Source organism: Topomyia yanbarensis, chromosome 2 (assembly GCF_030247195.1).
Source record: "Topomyia yanbarensis strain Yona2022 chromosome 2, ASM3024719v1, whole genome shotgun sequence".
In the NCBI taxonomy this organism is placed as follows: Eukaryota; Metazoa; Arthropoda; class Insecta; order Diptera; family Culicidae; genus Topomyia; species Topomyia yanbarensis.
The window spans coordinates 418,573,265-418,592,118 of NC_080671.1; the positions used below are offsets into that span (position 1 = coordinate 418,573,265).

Here is an 18,854-nt window from a genome sequence, read left to right on the forward strand (position 1 = left end):
CCTTCTTTATTTCAAAGTTATGACTCTCCAGTATTGCGTCCTTTAGTCGAGCGTCCAACACAGCTGCCATTAGTTCCAAGCGAGGGATAGAATGTGGTTTTATTGGAGCAACTTTAGATCGAGCCTGTACCAACGTACAGTACCGAGCTCCTCCAGACAGAATCCTAAAGTAGCCAACAGCTCCGTATGCGTTCTCACTGGCATCTACGAATATGTGTAGATGTAGTGACCCGTAATCTAGCGTACCGCCATCGCCGAAGTAATATCGAGGAATTCTCACAGATTCAACATCTTTCAAGTATGTTGTCCAGCGCATCCATTTGTCCATCGCATTGTCGTCGATCGTTTCGTCCCAGTCGCAACCGTTTCTCTAGAGGTCTTGCACTATGATACGACCGTGGATTGTGAAATTTGCCAAGAGCCCAAGGGGATCGAATAGACTCATGACGCAGCTCAGTACAATCCGCTTCGTTGGTCGTTGTCCGCCGGTCACGAATGGACGTAAGTCTTCTCTTATTTGAGTCGAGAATGTGAACACATCGCACTTTGTATTCCACACAATACCCAGAACTCTCTCATAATTCGTCTCCTTATCTCGGTGAAAATGAATTTCTTGATTTTCTCACCACTGCTTCAACTGCTTCTGGGTATTCCTTTGCAAACTCTTTTTTGCATTCTTATGCATGACGAACAGAGCTTGGCTGGGTGAGCACGTTGCACCGAAAATGGCACAGTCCATCACGCACACTTCTCCACCGAATAGGAACCGTTGTGCTTGACGATCTTCAGGGCGGATCCGCACTTGGTGGAATATCTCACGAATGTCTCCACCGAATCCTATTCTTCGCTCTCTGAATTGGCATATCACTGACGGCAAAGAGACAAGCAGATCTGGAGCCTTCAATAATGTTGAATTTAAGGAAACGTTTTGAACGGTGGCTGCTGCATCCCATACCAGGCGTACCTTACTGGGTTTCTTCGGATTGAGCACGATGTTCAGCGGTAAATATCACGTCTTATGTCGCTCAGTAGATTGTAGCTCCTGTTGCGTCGCTTTGTGGCAGTAACCCTTCTGCAAATATTCCGTCATTTGCTTCTGCACGTTCTGCTGTAGCAGCGAGTTTCTAGCAAGTCGTTTCTCGAGGCTCTTCATGCGCTTATCTGCCATACCAAAACTGTCCGGAAAACGCATATCCTGTTCTCTCCACAACAAACCAGACTGGAAGCGTTCGCCAATGCGTATGGTTGTCTTCTCCAATATCTCCCTGGCCCTACGATCATCGTTCGATTCTGGAATCATGTCCACTGTCACAGCCAAATCTTCCAGCACATAGTGTGATTTTAAAAGGTAGTAGAGATCTTCGTTAGACACGGTGGCACATGTATGGTAACCGACTAAGTTAGACTGATCCTGCGCCTTCTCTTGTGGGCCGTATATAGTCCATCCCAACGTTGTTCGTACCGCTATTGCCTCACCTGGGTTCCCAATTCGGGATTCTAATGGAGCGAACAGGTGCAAATGCTTCAATCCAATCAAGATACGCGGTGTTTCCATTGGGTAATCTGCCACCTGAAGGCCCTGTAAGTGCTGGTAGTTTTTCGCATATTCAGCAAACTGCAATGTTTGTCTTGAATCTATGCTCGATACCTCTAGGTCAATAAGCTTTGACTCTCTCTCCAGTCTAGTCATCCCGGCAGTCCACTATACACGCAAAGGTTGCATCGTTCCCACGCAGCCCAGTTCCTCCGCCACAGAAGCTTCGATCAGCGTGTAGGATGAGCCTTCGTCAAGAAACGCTAGAATTTTCACCGCTTTAGAACCGTTGTACACCACCACTGGGATCACACGGAAGATCACGGTACTATGCTGGTGTGCGCGTTACACGTCGATTGTACGTGTGGTTGATGTAGTAGCGTGTTGTGCAACCCTTGACAATCCGCCACCTTGCAGCGGATGTTTATGTTACATTTCGCATCTTCGTGCGCGTTAAGATAGCTTCTGCAAAGCTCCCACTTATCTACCGCCCTCAATCGCTGCGCTGGATCGAGCTTCAAGAACTCATCACAATTTCGCAATCTGTGATTTGTTTCACCACACTTCACACAGGGGACTCGCTTCTGCGGCTCAACTTCCCGATATGACTTCTCTTCTTCGTTGTGAATATTCACAAAGGCTCCTTGCTGGTTAGGTTTGTTTCACTCTCTATTTCGATCCATGGTCGCATGACTTCTACTACCCTGACCATCAACTAAGTTTATCGCCTCCGTCGCGACGGATACTATCTTTGCTAGAAAATTCGCCATGATGCGCAATGTAACTTTTTTACCACTGCTTTGCTCACTACGTTTGTACCGAATCCAGTCCATCTTTGTGCTCGATGGTAAATTTTTTGCCAACTCACCTATCAACAATGGATTTACCAGGTGGTCCTCCAAATGTGTGGCCTCCATATGGTCACAAAGCTGCTGAACAAGCCGACCGAATGTGATGAACGATGTCTTTGGTCCATCAGCTGATCTAACCTTCACTAGCAACGTCTCCAAGATTTGCTCGGATTGCCCAAATTGTTCTCGAAGCTCTTGAAGCACCTTCGGAACGAACTGCGGCAGTAGAAGTCGCAATCCTACCGCTTCCAGTGCAGGCCCCTTCAAGCACTCCTGCAACCGAACCAAGTTCTCTAGATTGGAGAAACCACACGCTTCCGTTGTCGTCTCGTAGCTGATGATGAAGATTGACCGCTCTTCTACCTACCCGGTGAACGTCGGTAATCGTCGTGCCAAGAACTGCCGCGCAGGCAGTTGAGCTTTCGTTGGCGTTGTTTCCAAACTTTCACTTCGAACACTCAAACTGGAATCATCATCACTTTCACTACCGCTTTCCGGGATCGATTTGTTACGCTCATTACCTACAAAACCAGTTGAATTTGCGTTGACTTTTGAAGAGCTATTACACATACTAGAAACCGTTTCGTGTACCTTTCCTGAGCCTACCTTTCGAGTGGAGTTCTTGTTACGTATCGTACCTTGTTCCTTTTCTAACTCGACGCGTTCTAACAGTGCCCTGTTTATCCTGCATTGTAGTTCGTCTTTCTCTGCTTTCTTCTTTTTATTAAATTCTTCTTCTGCTACAGCCTGTGCTTCTAACTCCTGTTTTTCAACTTTCCACAATGCCTCACGCTTTTCCTTCTCTAACTCCAACTTCATGTTTGCCAACCGCTTCTTCCGCTCTATCAGGGCTGACAAATGCTTCCGTTCAAGGCCAATCAACTACTCAGTTTCTAGCAGCTCTCTTTCCTCGGCATCGATATCATCATCATCATGCCTATCAGCGCAAGTGGTACATACCCAATCCTGATCGTTTTGTACCTCTGATGTCACGCCATGTTCGGATCTCAAAAAAAACATATTTTTTTTGAAGCAGCTTTTTTGTGCAGCTCAAAACTGAAATTATATATTCATTGGATAAATTCACCCCGATATTTCACCTTCAATTTCTCACATGAATAGTTTTTTTTTCCTCACGCTACCACTATCCAAATGCTCTCTTTCTCGCTAATCCACTTTCTACTACTTCACTTTTAAATTTTTAAACTTCCAAATATCTCCAAATGATCGCAATAACTTTATTAGTGATTAACGTTTTTTCTCTTTCACTGTCAACGGTTTGTTTTGGTTTTTCCTTCTCCTTTGTTGTCTGTCATACGGAATATAGACATTTCGCCGTGTTGCCAGATAAATCGCAAGGTGCCGCAACATATACATACGTACAAGTCTTATACAGGATTCCTGATTATTTTTCTGACTGATTGGTGAAAACATTGTGTATTTTGGTTAAGTACAATGAAAGCTACAAACTTTCAAAACGCGATCTTCGGTTTTTTCCGAAATTTTGAAATGGGGCTTTTATTTTGAAACGTTAGTCGTAGTTAATAGTTGGCGAAAGAAAACATTTTCAAATTTAATTCTTTCGAGCGGAAAAATAGCGCTGATAAGGACTAATTTGTTTGCCGAAGAAAATATTCTCCGGGTGGGAGATTTTTGTTCCAATTGTTCCTGCTCTCTAACACGGAGCTGCACAAATTAATCCACGGAGATGAATCCTAATAATCACCTTCTCTCCGGTCACCGGTATTGACATCTGACAATTGGACTTGCTGAAACCGACTGAAATGATAATTCTTTCTGACCAGATTTGCGGCTTGGTTCATGAAATTAGCGGGAATCAATCAGGAACGAGCTTCAGTGAGATGATTTGAAATTGGTTTTTTCGTGTGTGTGTGTGTGTGTGTGTATGCTATCTTACATCCATCAGAAATGAAAATGATGGCTTCTGCTAGTAGCACGTTTCGACACAAACTGATTCATCCACCAGTCGTGTACAGTTCACAAATATTTTTCGGTATTGTACAGCCATCCGTTCGCGCCAAGCAACCAAATACGAATGTTGATAGAAACAATTCTGTAGCGGACCTATATTTAAAACTTTTCATCATTTATGTGTTCGGTTGCTGTACCATATTGACGGCTCTGGCCGAAATGAGCTGAAAATTTTCACCATTTTCGGTAGTTTTTGAAAGATTTTTTTAAAACACAGTATTTTTGGTATTAATGCATGTTATACATACTCCAAATTTTAATACTACATTGCGGAACATATTTTCGATAAAATTGCCTTAAATCTGAAATCATTCTATTAAGTATGATGGAAGTTATTAACGTTCAAAATCTGACGCGTTTGCCAAAGCTGATGTTTTGAAACGGGCCCCCATATTTAAACGTTAGAAGTATTCTACTTCAAAATAACATTCGGCGAAATGATCAATTTTGCGAAACGACTTTCGGCAAAATGACCTTCGGCAAACTGGCTTTCGGCAAAAAGATCCAGACCCAAAAATTACAAGGATCAGCTCTAGAACTGAAGTTTTTGCAATTAGTCTGATTGGATTCTGATGGGTCAGTGCTGCCAGACACCTTATGAGGGAAAGTGAGTAGAGGGCGGACAACAATGACAGGGAAAAAAGAAATCAAAGAAGATAACTGTCAGGATATTATGAACCGGATCATGGACTTGCCTCCTTGGATTCGCTGAGAATTCTTTGGATCAGATTTGCAGGTAGCTATTGGCAGTTCAGCCACAAAAGAAGAGATAACTAAATTCGGATATCTTTCGTAATTACTAATATGTATATGAGAGACATTGTAACAACTGACTAGCTCAATCGGTGTTGCTGCTCAAGGTCGGCTTTCCCACTGCTGCTTTAGGAGGACTCACAACCGATTACTTACCGCAAACCAGACAACAAGGCAGATCGACAAACAGGAAAGACTTTAAGGCTCAGTAGAAAAAGAAAGTACAATTATCAAACATACATTTTTACTTATTTATTAAGGGAAACATAATCTGTAGGAAATGGGGAAAAGGTATCGATGCTGCCGAACAGGAACTGATGGGGCACGTGCGACAGGATCATACTGGTGTGGAGAGAGAGAGCGAGGGCATTCATACCTTAAGTATTGCGATGGTACGATGGTCGTCGGAGAATAGAGCCATTGGTTATATAGGTGTCGTTGACTCTTCTCCTGGTGCTCGTGTACGGAGGGGAAACTCATCGGCCCAAGTGTCGATGAGCGGGGGCCAGGCTCAACCAGACCTCAACGGACTCAAGCCTCCGAAACGTTCGTTTCCACCAATCGACGAACACGTGTGACTCGGCAATATCATAAAGGGGCTCACCGGCCACCAGCACCACTCGACGTGATTGAATGAAGATGATGTCGCGGCGTGAGGGTTCACCACGTGGTAATGAAGTCCGCTGACGACGGCTGGCTTAATGTCCTCACGCACCAGTTGGTTCTTGTCACCGTTGTCGGCCTGGAAGGCGGTTACATCAGAAAACTGTTGCTTCCAAGCGGATGGTTCAGGATGGTTCGTGCTTGTTCCGGACGGACGGTACTTGTTACGGACGGACGGTGCTTGTTCCGGACGGACGGTGTTTGTTCCGGACGGACGGTTCTTGTTCTAGACGAACGGAGCTTGTTCCGGACGGACGGTACTTGTTCCGGACGGAAGAGGCTTATTCCGGACGGACTGTGCTTGTTCCGGACGGACGGTGCTTGTTCCGGACGGACGGTGTTTCCCGGACTTTTGCACTTGGCACGTGCTGCACTTCGTTCACCGACTAGAGACTCCAATCACACGCCTCGTCACTTTGACCGTCGTAATTCAACTCACTTCGCCTTTTCCTCACATCTCTCTAGGCTCCTCTATCCATCTCGTTTTTCTCTCTCTCTCTCTCTCTGGACCGGATATAGTGGTGTTGCGTGCCGAATATATTCGCCGTGAAGTTTGCCACAATGCATGTGGACCGACGAGATGCTAGCCGTCTACTTTAGGGTAATGGGATATATGTGGACTAAACTAATACTAAAATTAAATAATTAAATCAAAACAAAAATAGAAACCTTTTTATGACTAATTTTATAAGAACCTTCAATATAGTAATGAGCAAATGAAAACAAACAATTATATTGCAAATCAATGTACATTAAACAAGAAGTTCTTGTCCGTCGATCTGACGGAATTGTGACCGGTCTATCAACGGTAACAACATATAGGAGAGATCGAGCATATCCAGCACATCTAGGACTCAATGAGGCCGAAGGAATTCGTTTAATGGAGATCTGGCGCTAGAGCACTAGGGGCACGACCAGACAATATGTTTTATGTCGCGTCATCACAAGCGCTGTGACCATTCTCCACGACCCCAATAAGCCGCATTCACTTTGAACGTACAATTATTGGACAACACCTGAGATATCACCCGAAGCTACTTCATCTTTTATAAATATCATCGCCTAATGGCTAAGTGTCCGCCTTTTCGTTACTATTCTAATTTGAATGTCCCCTTTCTCATTACCCGGAATTGAGCAATGCGAAAGAAACTAATATTGTATCTGGTAATCTGGTACGATTTTTCAGATAAAGCACTCAGAAACTCCCTTATTTTCTCCAGGAAAAACAAGAAGTGCTTTCCATGCTCCATCAAACGAAGAGCCTGTAACGATGTGGGCATGGCCATTGATAGATAAATATAAAGCTATAAGTTTTGTGGTGAGAATGTATGCAGCACAGTCTCTTACATGATCGCGCTCACCACTACTGTCATAATAATTAACGTAGAAGTTATGCATAGTTCTCATCATCTGACGAACGTTACGGTGATATGCTCACCACAATGCTTGGCGCGAGCATCTTCGCTGTCAGATAAATTTATGTGTTTAAAAAACCATGGTTATGTTTATGTACAGTATTATAATTTCATCGGGAAACGCTATTGATATCGAAAAAGGATTCTCGGTTTCGTGTATTCTGATTAAAATTTGAATCGAGTACACAACGTAGGGCCTAGCCACCAGACGAAATATTGTTTCTCTCGTTAATCGTTCGACAAACCGGTGCCAATAACCGCGTTTTTCAGCTTTCAACAAGTTTTTCATTTGCGTTTCTAACGTCGCGTATATTCGGAAAAATTTCTTGCGATTCGACGTTCAAAAAGTTCTTCTAGGAGCTTTTCGCGTACAGTTTTGAGCACTGTCTGCCCATCACGGACGGGGAGACTGTCCGCGGTTGTTCGCGCCGTGTATTCGTTTCGTCTGACCTTAAATCGTACTGTAGAGAATCAAGCCAGTCAAACCGTTGAACGCTTCCACCGGAGGAATTTCCTGTTTTGATTCGATTGTTTCAGGTATAGTGGACGTGTAGCTCTTTCAATCAATGGGCACATTAATAGTAGCGAGGTTGAGTACAATGATAAATCTAACGCGCTTGGCCGTGCTGGCACATTAGGCATTCGTATCATTTCCACCGTATTCAAGATAATCATATTGAAATTGTCGCGAATATCATGCAGTAACATAGATCGGTTATTATCGTGAAGTCGACCCCATGACATATCGTGGGACCTGAAGTCTTCTAGAACCAACTGAAGTGCGATGTATATGGAAACAATGTCAATAAGTCTTTGCCTTTGATTCGGACTTTACAAGCGACAACTTCAATACCTGGTACCGAGTAAAGGCTTATCCGATTGAAAAAGCAGCCCGTTTTTATCCCAAAAATGCTCTTCCATAGTGGTTTTTCGACCCTGGCGACTAATGCTAAAATCGTGGAAGGTCTACGTCGAAAGTTAACCAGGTTTTACGCAAGGCACATGCATTGTGTAAAATCTCGGAAAATGATAGGATTAAAATATAGACACATTGAGGTTTGGACGGCGGAATTTCCGAGCCACTTACTTCGATTTTGTAATAGCACCCATCAAAGGACGCTCTCAGGGCGTTTACGAGGAAGCTTAGCAGAGGAAATGAGTCTCTTCTTTCGAAAATTTGTATGCCCATTAGAAGAATGAGGCAGATGAAAATAAGTTGTTTTCTTATACTCCTCGATTTTTGCTGAGCGCATTTGCTTCCATACCAGAATTTTTACTGACTGATGCAAATGGTTTTGGAAGGAGCCAACCCCATAGTTCGCCATTAAGACCATTCTCTGAGATCTCCATCAATCTCTACTTTCCGGGCGGATACGCACACAAAATACTTCTTCGCACACGCCCAAGTGTTGTTCAGTTAGATCACGCCTACCAGGATATCGATCGTCGGAGATACCTTCCCATTGGTCAACACTATCATGTACAACAAAAAAGTTCAAGTTCTTGAAAAAAAAATTTCAAAGGCTTTCAGACCTATTTACATCAATATGATCGAGAATAACTAATTTTAGGCATCTGAAACAATTTTCATATTATCGTTACTAAATCACATGAAGTGATTTCACTGTGCGCTGGTTTGCGCACCTTGCATTAGACAATTTTTGGATCGGACCACCCTTCTGTTTTGAGGTTTGGATGCTTTACGGAAAATGAAGCCCATCGGAAAAATAATAGTTAGCAGATAGTTTTCGAGCTTCAATTTAAATGTTCACAACGATTCCCAGTGCACAATTTCATTCGCTTACGAAATACCATGCGTATGCATCAAATAGTTCTCTCCGGAGAGTCTTGGTAGCTTGAGTCCCGGTAATCTGCATGCAATGCAACTGGCTTGTGCCCTGTTGAATAATTTCTTAGTTACAACCTGGTGCGGGCGTCCTCGGCACCTTCGAAATCTGTACATTAATTGTAACCCCTTTCATCATCCATCATGTCAAATCACCATTCGCCGTGGTCCCCCTCGCAGACACCGAGAAGCTGTATACGGAGGTAACACAATCCATAGCCGACCCGTACGGGAAGATCTACACGTGGGAAATCAAACAGGCGGTGATGGGGCTGCAGCGGGAACCGGCCGCCATTGCCATCATCGAGGCCCTGGAGCTGCCCATGACTCCCGAGGAGTACATTGAAGTTTCCACCGTGAAAATCAACGAGTTGATGCCGCACTGCGAACTGATGCCAGGTACGAACACCGGCGAACCAAACCCGGCTAATCGGTTTCCTTTTTTTCTTTCTTTTTCCACCTTCTTTTCACAGATACAGAGAAAATTTACGAGAAAATATTGCGAGATTTGATCAAATCGTACAACTCGACCTACCCGTGGGCTACCCGCCTGAAGGTCCTGGGTACGACCGAGCAGAGAACCGTCTCGATCATAGTGAACGATCTGAAGCTGTCCTGTACAGTGGATGAGTTTTTGAAAAAGTTCCGCGAGAAACAGCTAGTGGATCTCGCCGGCGCTCCTCTCATGGGAGGTACTAAAGAGTGATAACAGAACTTATAGAAACTTAGTTTAGAATCGATTTTCTCTGTGTTTCGGAATTTGCACCGTTGAATACGATATGACTGTCTTTTCAACGTATTAATAGTCTTTCCCTCTTCTATTCCAATAGGTGCCGAACGACTAATTCGGCATCTACACCAGTACAACATTCCCATTGCTGTGGCCACTAGTTCCAGTTATGACTCGTATGAGGTGAAAACGCGAAAACACCTAGAGCTATTCGATCTGTTCCACCACAAGGTGACGGGATCGTCCGATGCTGAGGTGAAGGAGGGAAAACCTGCTCCGGATATTTTCCTGGTGGCTGCCTCTCGTTTCCCGACCTCACCTAAACCAGAAGAGGTAAGAAAATTCGTATGTGTTAGTATAAGATGTTAATTTGGTAACTTTCTCCCGAAAACAGTGCCTTGTCTTCGAGGACGCCCCTAACGGAGTGACGGCGGGAGTTTCCGCCGGTATGCAGGTAGTTATGGTACCCGATCCAAACATAACCGAAGATCAGCGGAAGAACGCGTCATTGGTGTTGAATTCGCTGGAAGAGTTCCAACCGGAACTGTTTGGACTGCCTGCCTTCAAATGAGGAACATATTAGCTGTAGCGTAACAATAATAATACTAGCCCAACCGAACCACTATGTTTCAACATAACGACGCGGAACGTTGTTTTATCTGTTGCTTAGTGTAGATTAACTGTCGTTTATTTTCGTACAAAAGTTTGGGAGATGATAGTTTTAATATATTTTCACATAAACGAATGAATGTATTTTTTATTCCTTGAACAGAAAATCGGGTTAAGTTCTAATTTGCAATATTCTTCAGGTTCGCTCACATCACCGTTTCTGCACAGAGAACAGACATATAAGCTAAAACAAATTTTCCCGAAAAACCTGTGTAAACATTTAAATGAAAATACGTTGAAAATCACCATCGCATACAGGTTCGCATGCTTGAGTCACCATAGTATCCAAGTTTGCATACAAGTCCCGTATAGAGATTGCTGGCCGATCGAAGCGCCGGCCAGTGGCAAGTTGCTACTTGCTGTTGTCATTTCAAAGCGACAGTTTAAATTCTTACACAAGTTTAAAACTTTTCTTGTATGTCAGTTCTCAGTGGTTTCTGTGCTAGAACTCAACTCAGTTCCATCAAAACCGTTTGTTTGAAGCAACTAGCTTCGCTTCGAGTCCTTTTGATTAATTTCGCTTTATCAGCTCTTTTGCAAACGAACTCATTTTTAACCGCTTTTTATACTGGAAGTTCATCCTTGCCGACTTTTTCGAGTGAGAACTTTTGAAGCGATTTCTATACTGAAGGATCTCAGTCCAATTTTGATGTTTATATCTGATTTTTACATTTTAATAAATTTGAAACGCGCTTTACTGAACACGTTCTGTTCTTGCGACTTTCAGTTTCAGTCGCTCGTATGTGAGGGAACTATCTAGATTGCCTGCTTCTTAGTGCTCCACCCGACCTGCCCATCAACATGCTTTTCCTTCGACCATCCAATGACGAATGAAGCACAAAATACATGCGGAACTTAAAAAACATACCAATACTCGATTGGGTCACTTTTGCGCACCATACTGCCGGTCCTCGCTGAAATAGACTAGGAAACTTAGATTTCTGCGTCACTTACGAAAGATTGTCTGAAAACCAGTTTTTGAGTTGTTTATAGAAGTAATACATACTTAGAAATTGAACACAAAATTAGTCCTTTTTTCAACTGATTAGGGCAGATTAATTTGTTTTCGAGCGCTCAGTCGAGACAGAAGTGTTTTATTGCCAGTCCGTGCAGTCTATAGCGATAAACAATAGTGCTAATCCGCGTTCAAGGTTATCTTTCGCACTCTCCGCCTCGTCGAGGTTTCAGTATTTTTCCCTTCTTTCGTGTTTCTGTTTTTGAGTACCGTTGGTTCTCTTACTAACGTGCAGTGGGCCATAGGCCCGTTCAAAAATGGCTTCCCCTGACGGTGATTTATCTCAAAGTGAGGTGAACGTCGAAACAAAATCGGTTACCCGGCTTAAAGTATATCCAAGCTCGGCCACCAGACCCTTCCTGAACTTCTTTCGGACCAAGAACAAAAAGTGTTTGAATCTATTTCAGATTTCTGACGGACCGGTATTCGGCCGTGACAGAATTATCGAAAATTCACCCTGAAAGCTTCGTGTGGTGGCAAACAGTTTAAATCAGGCAAATGATATTTCTGGCTACGGGCCCTTTACGAAGGAGTACCCCGCAGACTTCAACCCTGTTAGCTGGAATATACACCAGCTAACAGGGTTGAAGTCTGCGGGGTAGTCTCCGATTCGAGTCTGAGTTGCGAGGACCTGCTGAAACATAGAACTGGCTGTTTTAAAGGCCCCATGTTCAAGCCAGTGAAGATATTGGAGTATAAACGTTTGTATTCAGCATCAGTCGCAGCTGGTGGGAAGAAAATATACGTCAACTCAGACTCTTATCGGGTCACGGTGTCTTTTTTTAACAACTTTATGCAAAAAAATTCAGCATCTCTGAAATTTCAGGATATGAAAGAATGGGCTTTCCCCTTTCATTTGAAACCAACATCAAAATAATCCGTCGGTGGGTCTAGAGCAACTTTTTTTTGGAGTTTTTTTTCGTGAAAACATAGATTTTACAATAGAACTAGTTCATATTCCTATCCCTAGATGGTGCATTAGACATTCGAACAACACTAAAAGTGGGAATCTGATAGATATTTTAATTGTCTACAACTTTGTTAACAGCTAAAAACCGATTTGAAATTATCCGGAAAAGTTGTTTAATATTTTAACGAAGTCTAAGTCTAAGTTAGTTTCACAGAAACCCTAGTGGTTTGTAAGTCAATTCACACGCATTTGCCAAATACCTGTTTAGTTGAACAGTGCATTCAGCGGAATTTGAGAGCTTGGAAAGTCTCATCTTTTAGCTGAAAAATATAATTCCAGATTCCACCTGATATAGGACACCATTAATATTTTTGGGATGAAAAGTCTTAGATAAGTGATGACCAAACTAGTATGATATTAATATTCGTTTCCAAGATGGTGCGTGATTCCTTTCGCAGAAACAGCTTTTTCAATAGTGTATGCCTTCTTTTTCATTTTTTCGATTGTTCTCGAGGATGACTGATAACTATTCTTGCATGCACCTCCTACTTTGTTAGCATCTTCGTATAAAATTCACTTGTCCTGAACTTCAAACTTTATATTTGAACAAACTCATAAAACTGTTAACACCATTGCAATATTACGTGCATTTCATTGCAATGCTTGGTTAAAAGCGCTTGTCATCTTTTTTAAAATTAACTCAATTTGACAAACAGTGAACAAAAAACTTTGAGTTTTTGGATCAAGATAAATATTTTTTTTATTCGTGGATTTGTATATACAATAAGGTTTTTCTTGTATTCAAATCATATTTTGTTTTCAAAAGTAATACATTTCGCATAATCTAGGATCAATGATTAACGATTCCTCGCAAGATTTATAGGAAATGGCCGGAAAATCCAACTGCCATAATATACATTGCGAAAAAAATTTGAATGAATCGTTTCACGCAAACCTCTAATTTGGACAGTTACTTCTGTGGTTTGCGTTCAATTATAAACTGTGTGTCCCAACATTTCGTCTTGAACAGAATTATAATAGCTGACTTAAACGATCATAACCTAAATTATGCGACGTATGGTCATTTCTAAAACATAAACGTAAGCAAACCATTCTAACCAAGCAATACCTTCCGATGAATGGTAGTTCCTTCGAGCCTATCGGGAAAGATTACAAACTTGAACCCAAAGTACAAATAGCTTTCTGTCTCTGTCAAACATCCTAATTTTCAGAAGGTCAATAGGAATTGTCAACGAAGAAGTTGTAATGAATCCCGTCAAATATTTTCATGCCACTAAGCTCAATTATTTTTTTGATAATGATATAAGTGCGAGAAAATTTATTTCCAAACCACTAGGCCTCGTGTGAAACTATCTTAGATATAACTTCGTTAAAATCTTAAACAATTTTTCCGGGTGATTTCATATCAATTTTTAGTTGTCAGCAAACTTGTCGACAATTAAATTTTCTATCAAATTCTCACATTTAGTGTTACTCGAATGTCTAAAGCACCATCTAGGGACAGAAATATGAACTAGTTCGAGTAGTAAAAGCAATATTATTACGAAAAAACTTTAAAAAAAAGTTGATCTGGACCCCCCGACGGATCATTTTGATCTTAGTTTCAAATGAAAGGGGAAAGTCCATTCTTTCATATTCCGAACTTTCAGAGATGCTGATTTTTTTTTTGCATAAAGTTCTCGCAAAACATATGATTACGGCTTAAAAGCCAACTGTCAAAATTCTCTTCGAAAGTAAATTCCGGACAAACCTTTATTCACCAGTCGTAGATGTTGGTAGTAAACAAAAGAGAAAAGTTTTCTCTTTCATTAACTGCTGTGAACTGTGTTTAGCCAGTAACGGTTAGTCCGGAATTTACTTACAAAAAGAATTTTGACAGTTGGCGTTTAAGCCGTAATCATATGTTTGTCGAGAGTTGTTCTAATAAATATAATAATATAATAAATCGGGTCCACTCAAGAGCTTCATCAGGGCTCATGTCTAAGCCTTCTGTTATACAATTTCTATGTCAACGACATTGATGAATGTCTTGACAATTCCAGGCAACTTGCAAGCGTTAGCGTGGTTTCTGTAACGGAACCCAAAGCTGTCGATCTACAAGGACAATTACAGAATATCTTGGACAATTTGTCTGCCTGGGCTATTATGCTGGGTATTGAATTCTCCATGGAGAAAACTGAGCTAGTTGTATTTTTTAGGAAGCGTGACCCAGCACAACTACAGCTTCTATAAATGGGTCAAACTAACGCTAAGGTCTTCACAGTAAAATATCTAGGGGTCTGGTTCAACTTGAAAGGAACCTGGGGATGCCACATTAAGTATCTGAAACAGAAATGCCAACAAAAGATCAACTTTCTTCGTACAATTACCGGAACAAACAACGATGTTGTCGGTAGTAGAATACGGATGCTTCTGGTTTCGGTCCGCTGCGAACAAACATTTCATCAAACTTGAAAGAATTCAGTATAGTTGTTTGCGTATCGCCTTAGGGTGAATGCAGTCGACCCATACGATGTGTCTCGAAGTCCTGTCAGGCGTTCTCCCGCTGAAAAATCGATTTCGGTAAATTTCATATCGATTGCTCATTCGATGCGATATCTCAAACCCGAAGGTGATTAAAAATTTCGAAAGGCTTGTTGAGCCCAATTCTCAGACCGTCTCATGTCCCTGTACTTTGACTACATGGCGCAGAATATTAATCCTTCTTCTTACAATCCCAACCGTGTGCATTTCATAAATACTTCTGAATCTACTGTTTTCTTCGACACATCCATGAAAGACGAGATCTGTGGAATCCCAGACCACATACGGCCACAAGTGGTTCCAAACATTTTTTATAATAAATTCTGAGAATTCGACTGTTCTAAGATGTTTTATACTGACGGATCCCAAACCTCGAAGGGTTCATTGGCTTCGGTATTTGCAATCAAAAGTTCACCGCCTCCTACAAACTTAGTGACCCTGCTGCAGTTTACGCCGCAGAACTAGCTGCCATTCAGTATACACTTGGAGTCATTGAAACAATACCCGCAGATCATTACTTCATCGTTTCGGATAGCCTCAGTTCCATTGTCGCTATTCGCTCGATGAAACATGGAAAGCACTCCTCGTATTTTTTTGGGGGAAAATACGGGAGCTACTGAGTGCTTATCTGACAAATCTTTCCAGATTACCTTGGTGTGGGTCCCTTTCATTGCTCCATTCCGGGCAATGAGAAGGCGGACTCCTTAGCTAAGGTGGGTGCCTTAGAAGGTGACGTTTACGAAAGACCAATTTGCTTCAGCGAATTTTTCAGTATTACTCATCAGAGAAGTGTCGAAAGTTGGTAAACTTCGTGGAGCAATGGGGAGCTAGGAAGGTGGCTACATTCGATAGTCCCTAAGGTATCGACGAAACCTTGGTACATGGGGATGGATGTGGGTCGTGACTTCATTCGTGTGATGTCCAGACTCATGGCAAACCATTACACGCTGGATGCACATCTTCGGCGTATTGGGCTCGTGGATAGTGGTATCTGCGCTTGTGGCGACGGCTATCACAACATCGAGCACATTGTCTGGGCGTGCACCGAGTACAGTTCCGCCAGATCTCGGCTTATGGACACCCTCCGGGCCCGAGGAAGACCACCCAACGTCCCGGTTCGAGATGTGCTGGCAAGCCGCGATCTCCTCTATATGTTCCTCGTATACAGCTTCTTAAAAGCCATCAATATAAAAAATTTAAATATCCGTTTTATTTTTCTAGTCAGAAGTGCCCTCTTTCGCCTGTACCATACATCCACGATGGTTTAATGCGACTCAAAGGCGATACAAAACATCTCTGTTGAATGAGCCAACAAACACGGCATCTACAGCACGAGCATCACATGCGCAACTCGAGATATTGCGGATCCATATCTGAGCCGTACCACGAAATCACCCCTGCCATCTTGAGGAGGACCACCCGGCGTCCCAGTACATGATTCTTCCTGATGAAGGCCACCCGAGTCTGTAATCTATGCCGTTGATCTTCCGATGCCTGAAACTGAAAGCTAATAATTTTCCCCGGCCATCTTTGTCAGCTCTCGCTTCCCTGACTTTTATATCCACAAGTAACACCCCTACCCCCCCCCCCCTCCGCACTAAATATCTTCCTGTGCATTTAATTCTTCCTCTCTCTTCTAGATTTTACTATTATAAAACATAATGTCGTTGAAAATGCCCAGCTCTACTACAACTTTAAAGTGTGGAGTTTGGCCATAATGCCACATCAATTGTCTTGCCAATGGGGAAAGGACACGGAGCTTTGCACCGAACACAACTTACCTATTCGACGGCACGTACACGAAAGAGGGAGATTCTCTTCCTAGTTTTTTTACGACGGCAGAAGCAGTGTTGGCAAACCTTCCAAATCTTTGGTATTGTCAACGTCGGTTGACGGAATGTAGGGGAACTGTGGGTAAGACGGACAGGTGAGGTAAGACGGACACATGGTTATTTTAGGGATATAACATTAAAACTTCAATTGCATTGTATGTGTACCCTATCATTATGGGTAACCTTGAATTATGAAACACTTAGTAGGCCTTGAATACTGCTAAACGTGTACAATTTAAGCAAATATTGATAATCAGTAGTGCAGTTTCGTGCGGATGTAATTATCAAGTTTCCGATTTTAAGGTTTAGCGATGAAAAAATCAATTCTTTGGCGGATTTTTTCCTTTATTTCGATAAAGTAACTCTTAAGTGACACCTTCGTGGAAAATAACAGGTAAGTTTATTTATGCGTGAATAAATACAAACGTTTAAAAAATATGTGTACTGGTGGGGCAAGACGGACAGTCTTGATTAATTCTATTGATTCATCCTTTTTACGAATGTCTCGCTCGTAGAAACGAAATTAAAGCAGTCAAACGTGAAGAACCTTCAAGTTAGCTGAAGTCTCACATGCAGTAGACTGCAGGATGTACGTTAATGTGCCCGAGGCTCAATACGGAATTCCTAGAACCTGGTAGACGATTTTGTGCAGGTCCCATACTCTGGCTGTGTGTAATCGAGGAACTAATGTTACCAATTACGCGTTTAATATATAACTTTCCAGTTTTGTATAAGTGATTGTGACTGATCATTGGAACTGATTGTCTAGCTCTCTTTATGACAACGGCAAAAACGATATTAGAAAATACAACATTTGCTTCAACTCTAAATCGAACCACAAAACGTCATTTTTCACCTCGAATTGAACATATATATTAAGAAGAACCACAATCCATTCTAAACATGCGCAAGAAACAGTAAATTTTAATATTTTGCATTGTGATCATCCTTTCTGCAGCATGTCCGTCTTACCCCCACCATATGTCCGTTTCACCCGCAGTCTGGAAAAATTGCAGATATTTCTTCCTTTTTCAGTTCTTTAAAAAATGCTAGTTATTGATTTTTGTAATATAATTCCTCTGGGCACACCAAAGCCAATATATGGAGCTACAACATAGAGTATTACATGTTGACAAAAACAAGCTCCTACTATGTTATATTTCAGTATATGCTTAATATGTCCGTCTTACCCCCAGTTCCCCTACTGCAGCACATGTATAGCGAAACCGTAGGGTGTATCCCACAAAAAGTGATTTTAATTAATCTCCCCGAATCTTTACAAAATTCAATCACGCCCTCTAATTATTCCTACTTTTAAGATAGTTGTTAAAATTGTCCCCCGTAGTTAAAAATTATTTGCTCCAATAATCTCCCTTCTAAACATGTCAAACCATATCGCCATAAAAACTAAATGACCCCCCTAATCTTACGAAAATTATGTTACCCACTTGTGTAGATTATAGTTACTATATTCACAGTTAGGCGGAGACACTGAGCTGAGCCAATTGAACATGTCAAATACCGGAGCCAATCGAGCATGACGTCACATAACATGTTCTCTTTTGATGTATATGGAAAAGATATTGTGATTATGGTCATAATTATTTTACTCTTATCTTGTGTTATTGAGTATAGAGAAACGAAAATCATCAGATATCATCATCATCAGATCTTCGAATTGGCTTTTTCTATTCGTGCATGTAAAGTTCTTACTTACGACGACAATGAAATTATTAAGCTAGAGCTTGAACATTTACATGGGATGCCAGTGTTTTTTCCCTGAAATAAGAGCTGCCAGTTTTCCGGCTTTAATGTCCGTCTGACTCTTAATATAGTAACTCTAGCGTAGATGTATAAGATAGCTATAAAATCTCCTTAGTTTCATTTAAAAAAATCAATTTGTAATCCCCTAGTTTTAAGTAATTTAAAATGAGAAACAAAACAAAATTGGCACCTTTAAGCCAACGCAAAAGTGCCTTATCAAATAAACGAATTGAATAAAAAAATCTTTATCCAGTGGTTTTTGATGTTTTGTGACTTAGTCCGGTCTGACCTAAGGGGTTGAAACTCAAAAAATCGAATTTTATTTTTTAATTTTAT

At 41.7% G+C, this 18,854-nt stretch overlaps 1 protein-coding gene across 2 annotated transcripts in view; it reads left to right on the top strand.

Moving 5' to 3' along the window:
- Window positions 1-10,529, top strand: part of LOC131685210 (probable pseudouridine-5'-phosphatase) — a 34,946-nt gene extending 24,417 nt beyond the window's left edge. Inside the window, exons 3-5 of one of the 2 annotated variants that reach the window (XM_058968776.1) lie at window positions 9,235-9,453; window positions 9,885-10,117; window positions 10,179-10,529. In XM_058968776.1, coding sequence (XP_058824759.1) covers window positions 9,235-9,453; window positions 9,885-10,117; window positions 10,179-10,355 — 629 coding nt within the window. In that variant the 3' untranslated portion in view covers window positions 10,356-10,529. Of the gene's footprint in view, window positions 1-9,234; window positions 9,454-9,527; window positions 9,747-9,884; window positions 10,118-10,178 lie in introns of both variants that reach the window. The other variant, XM_058968775.1, reaches the window with a different exon arrangement.
- The last annotated feature ends 8,325 nt before the right edge of the window (window positions 10,530-18,854 follow it).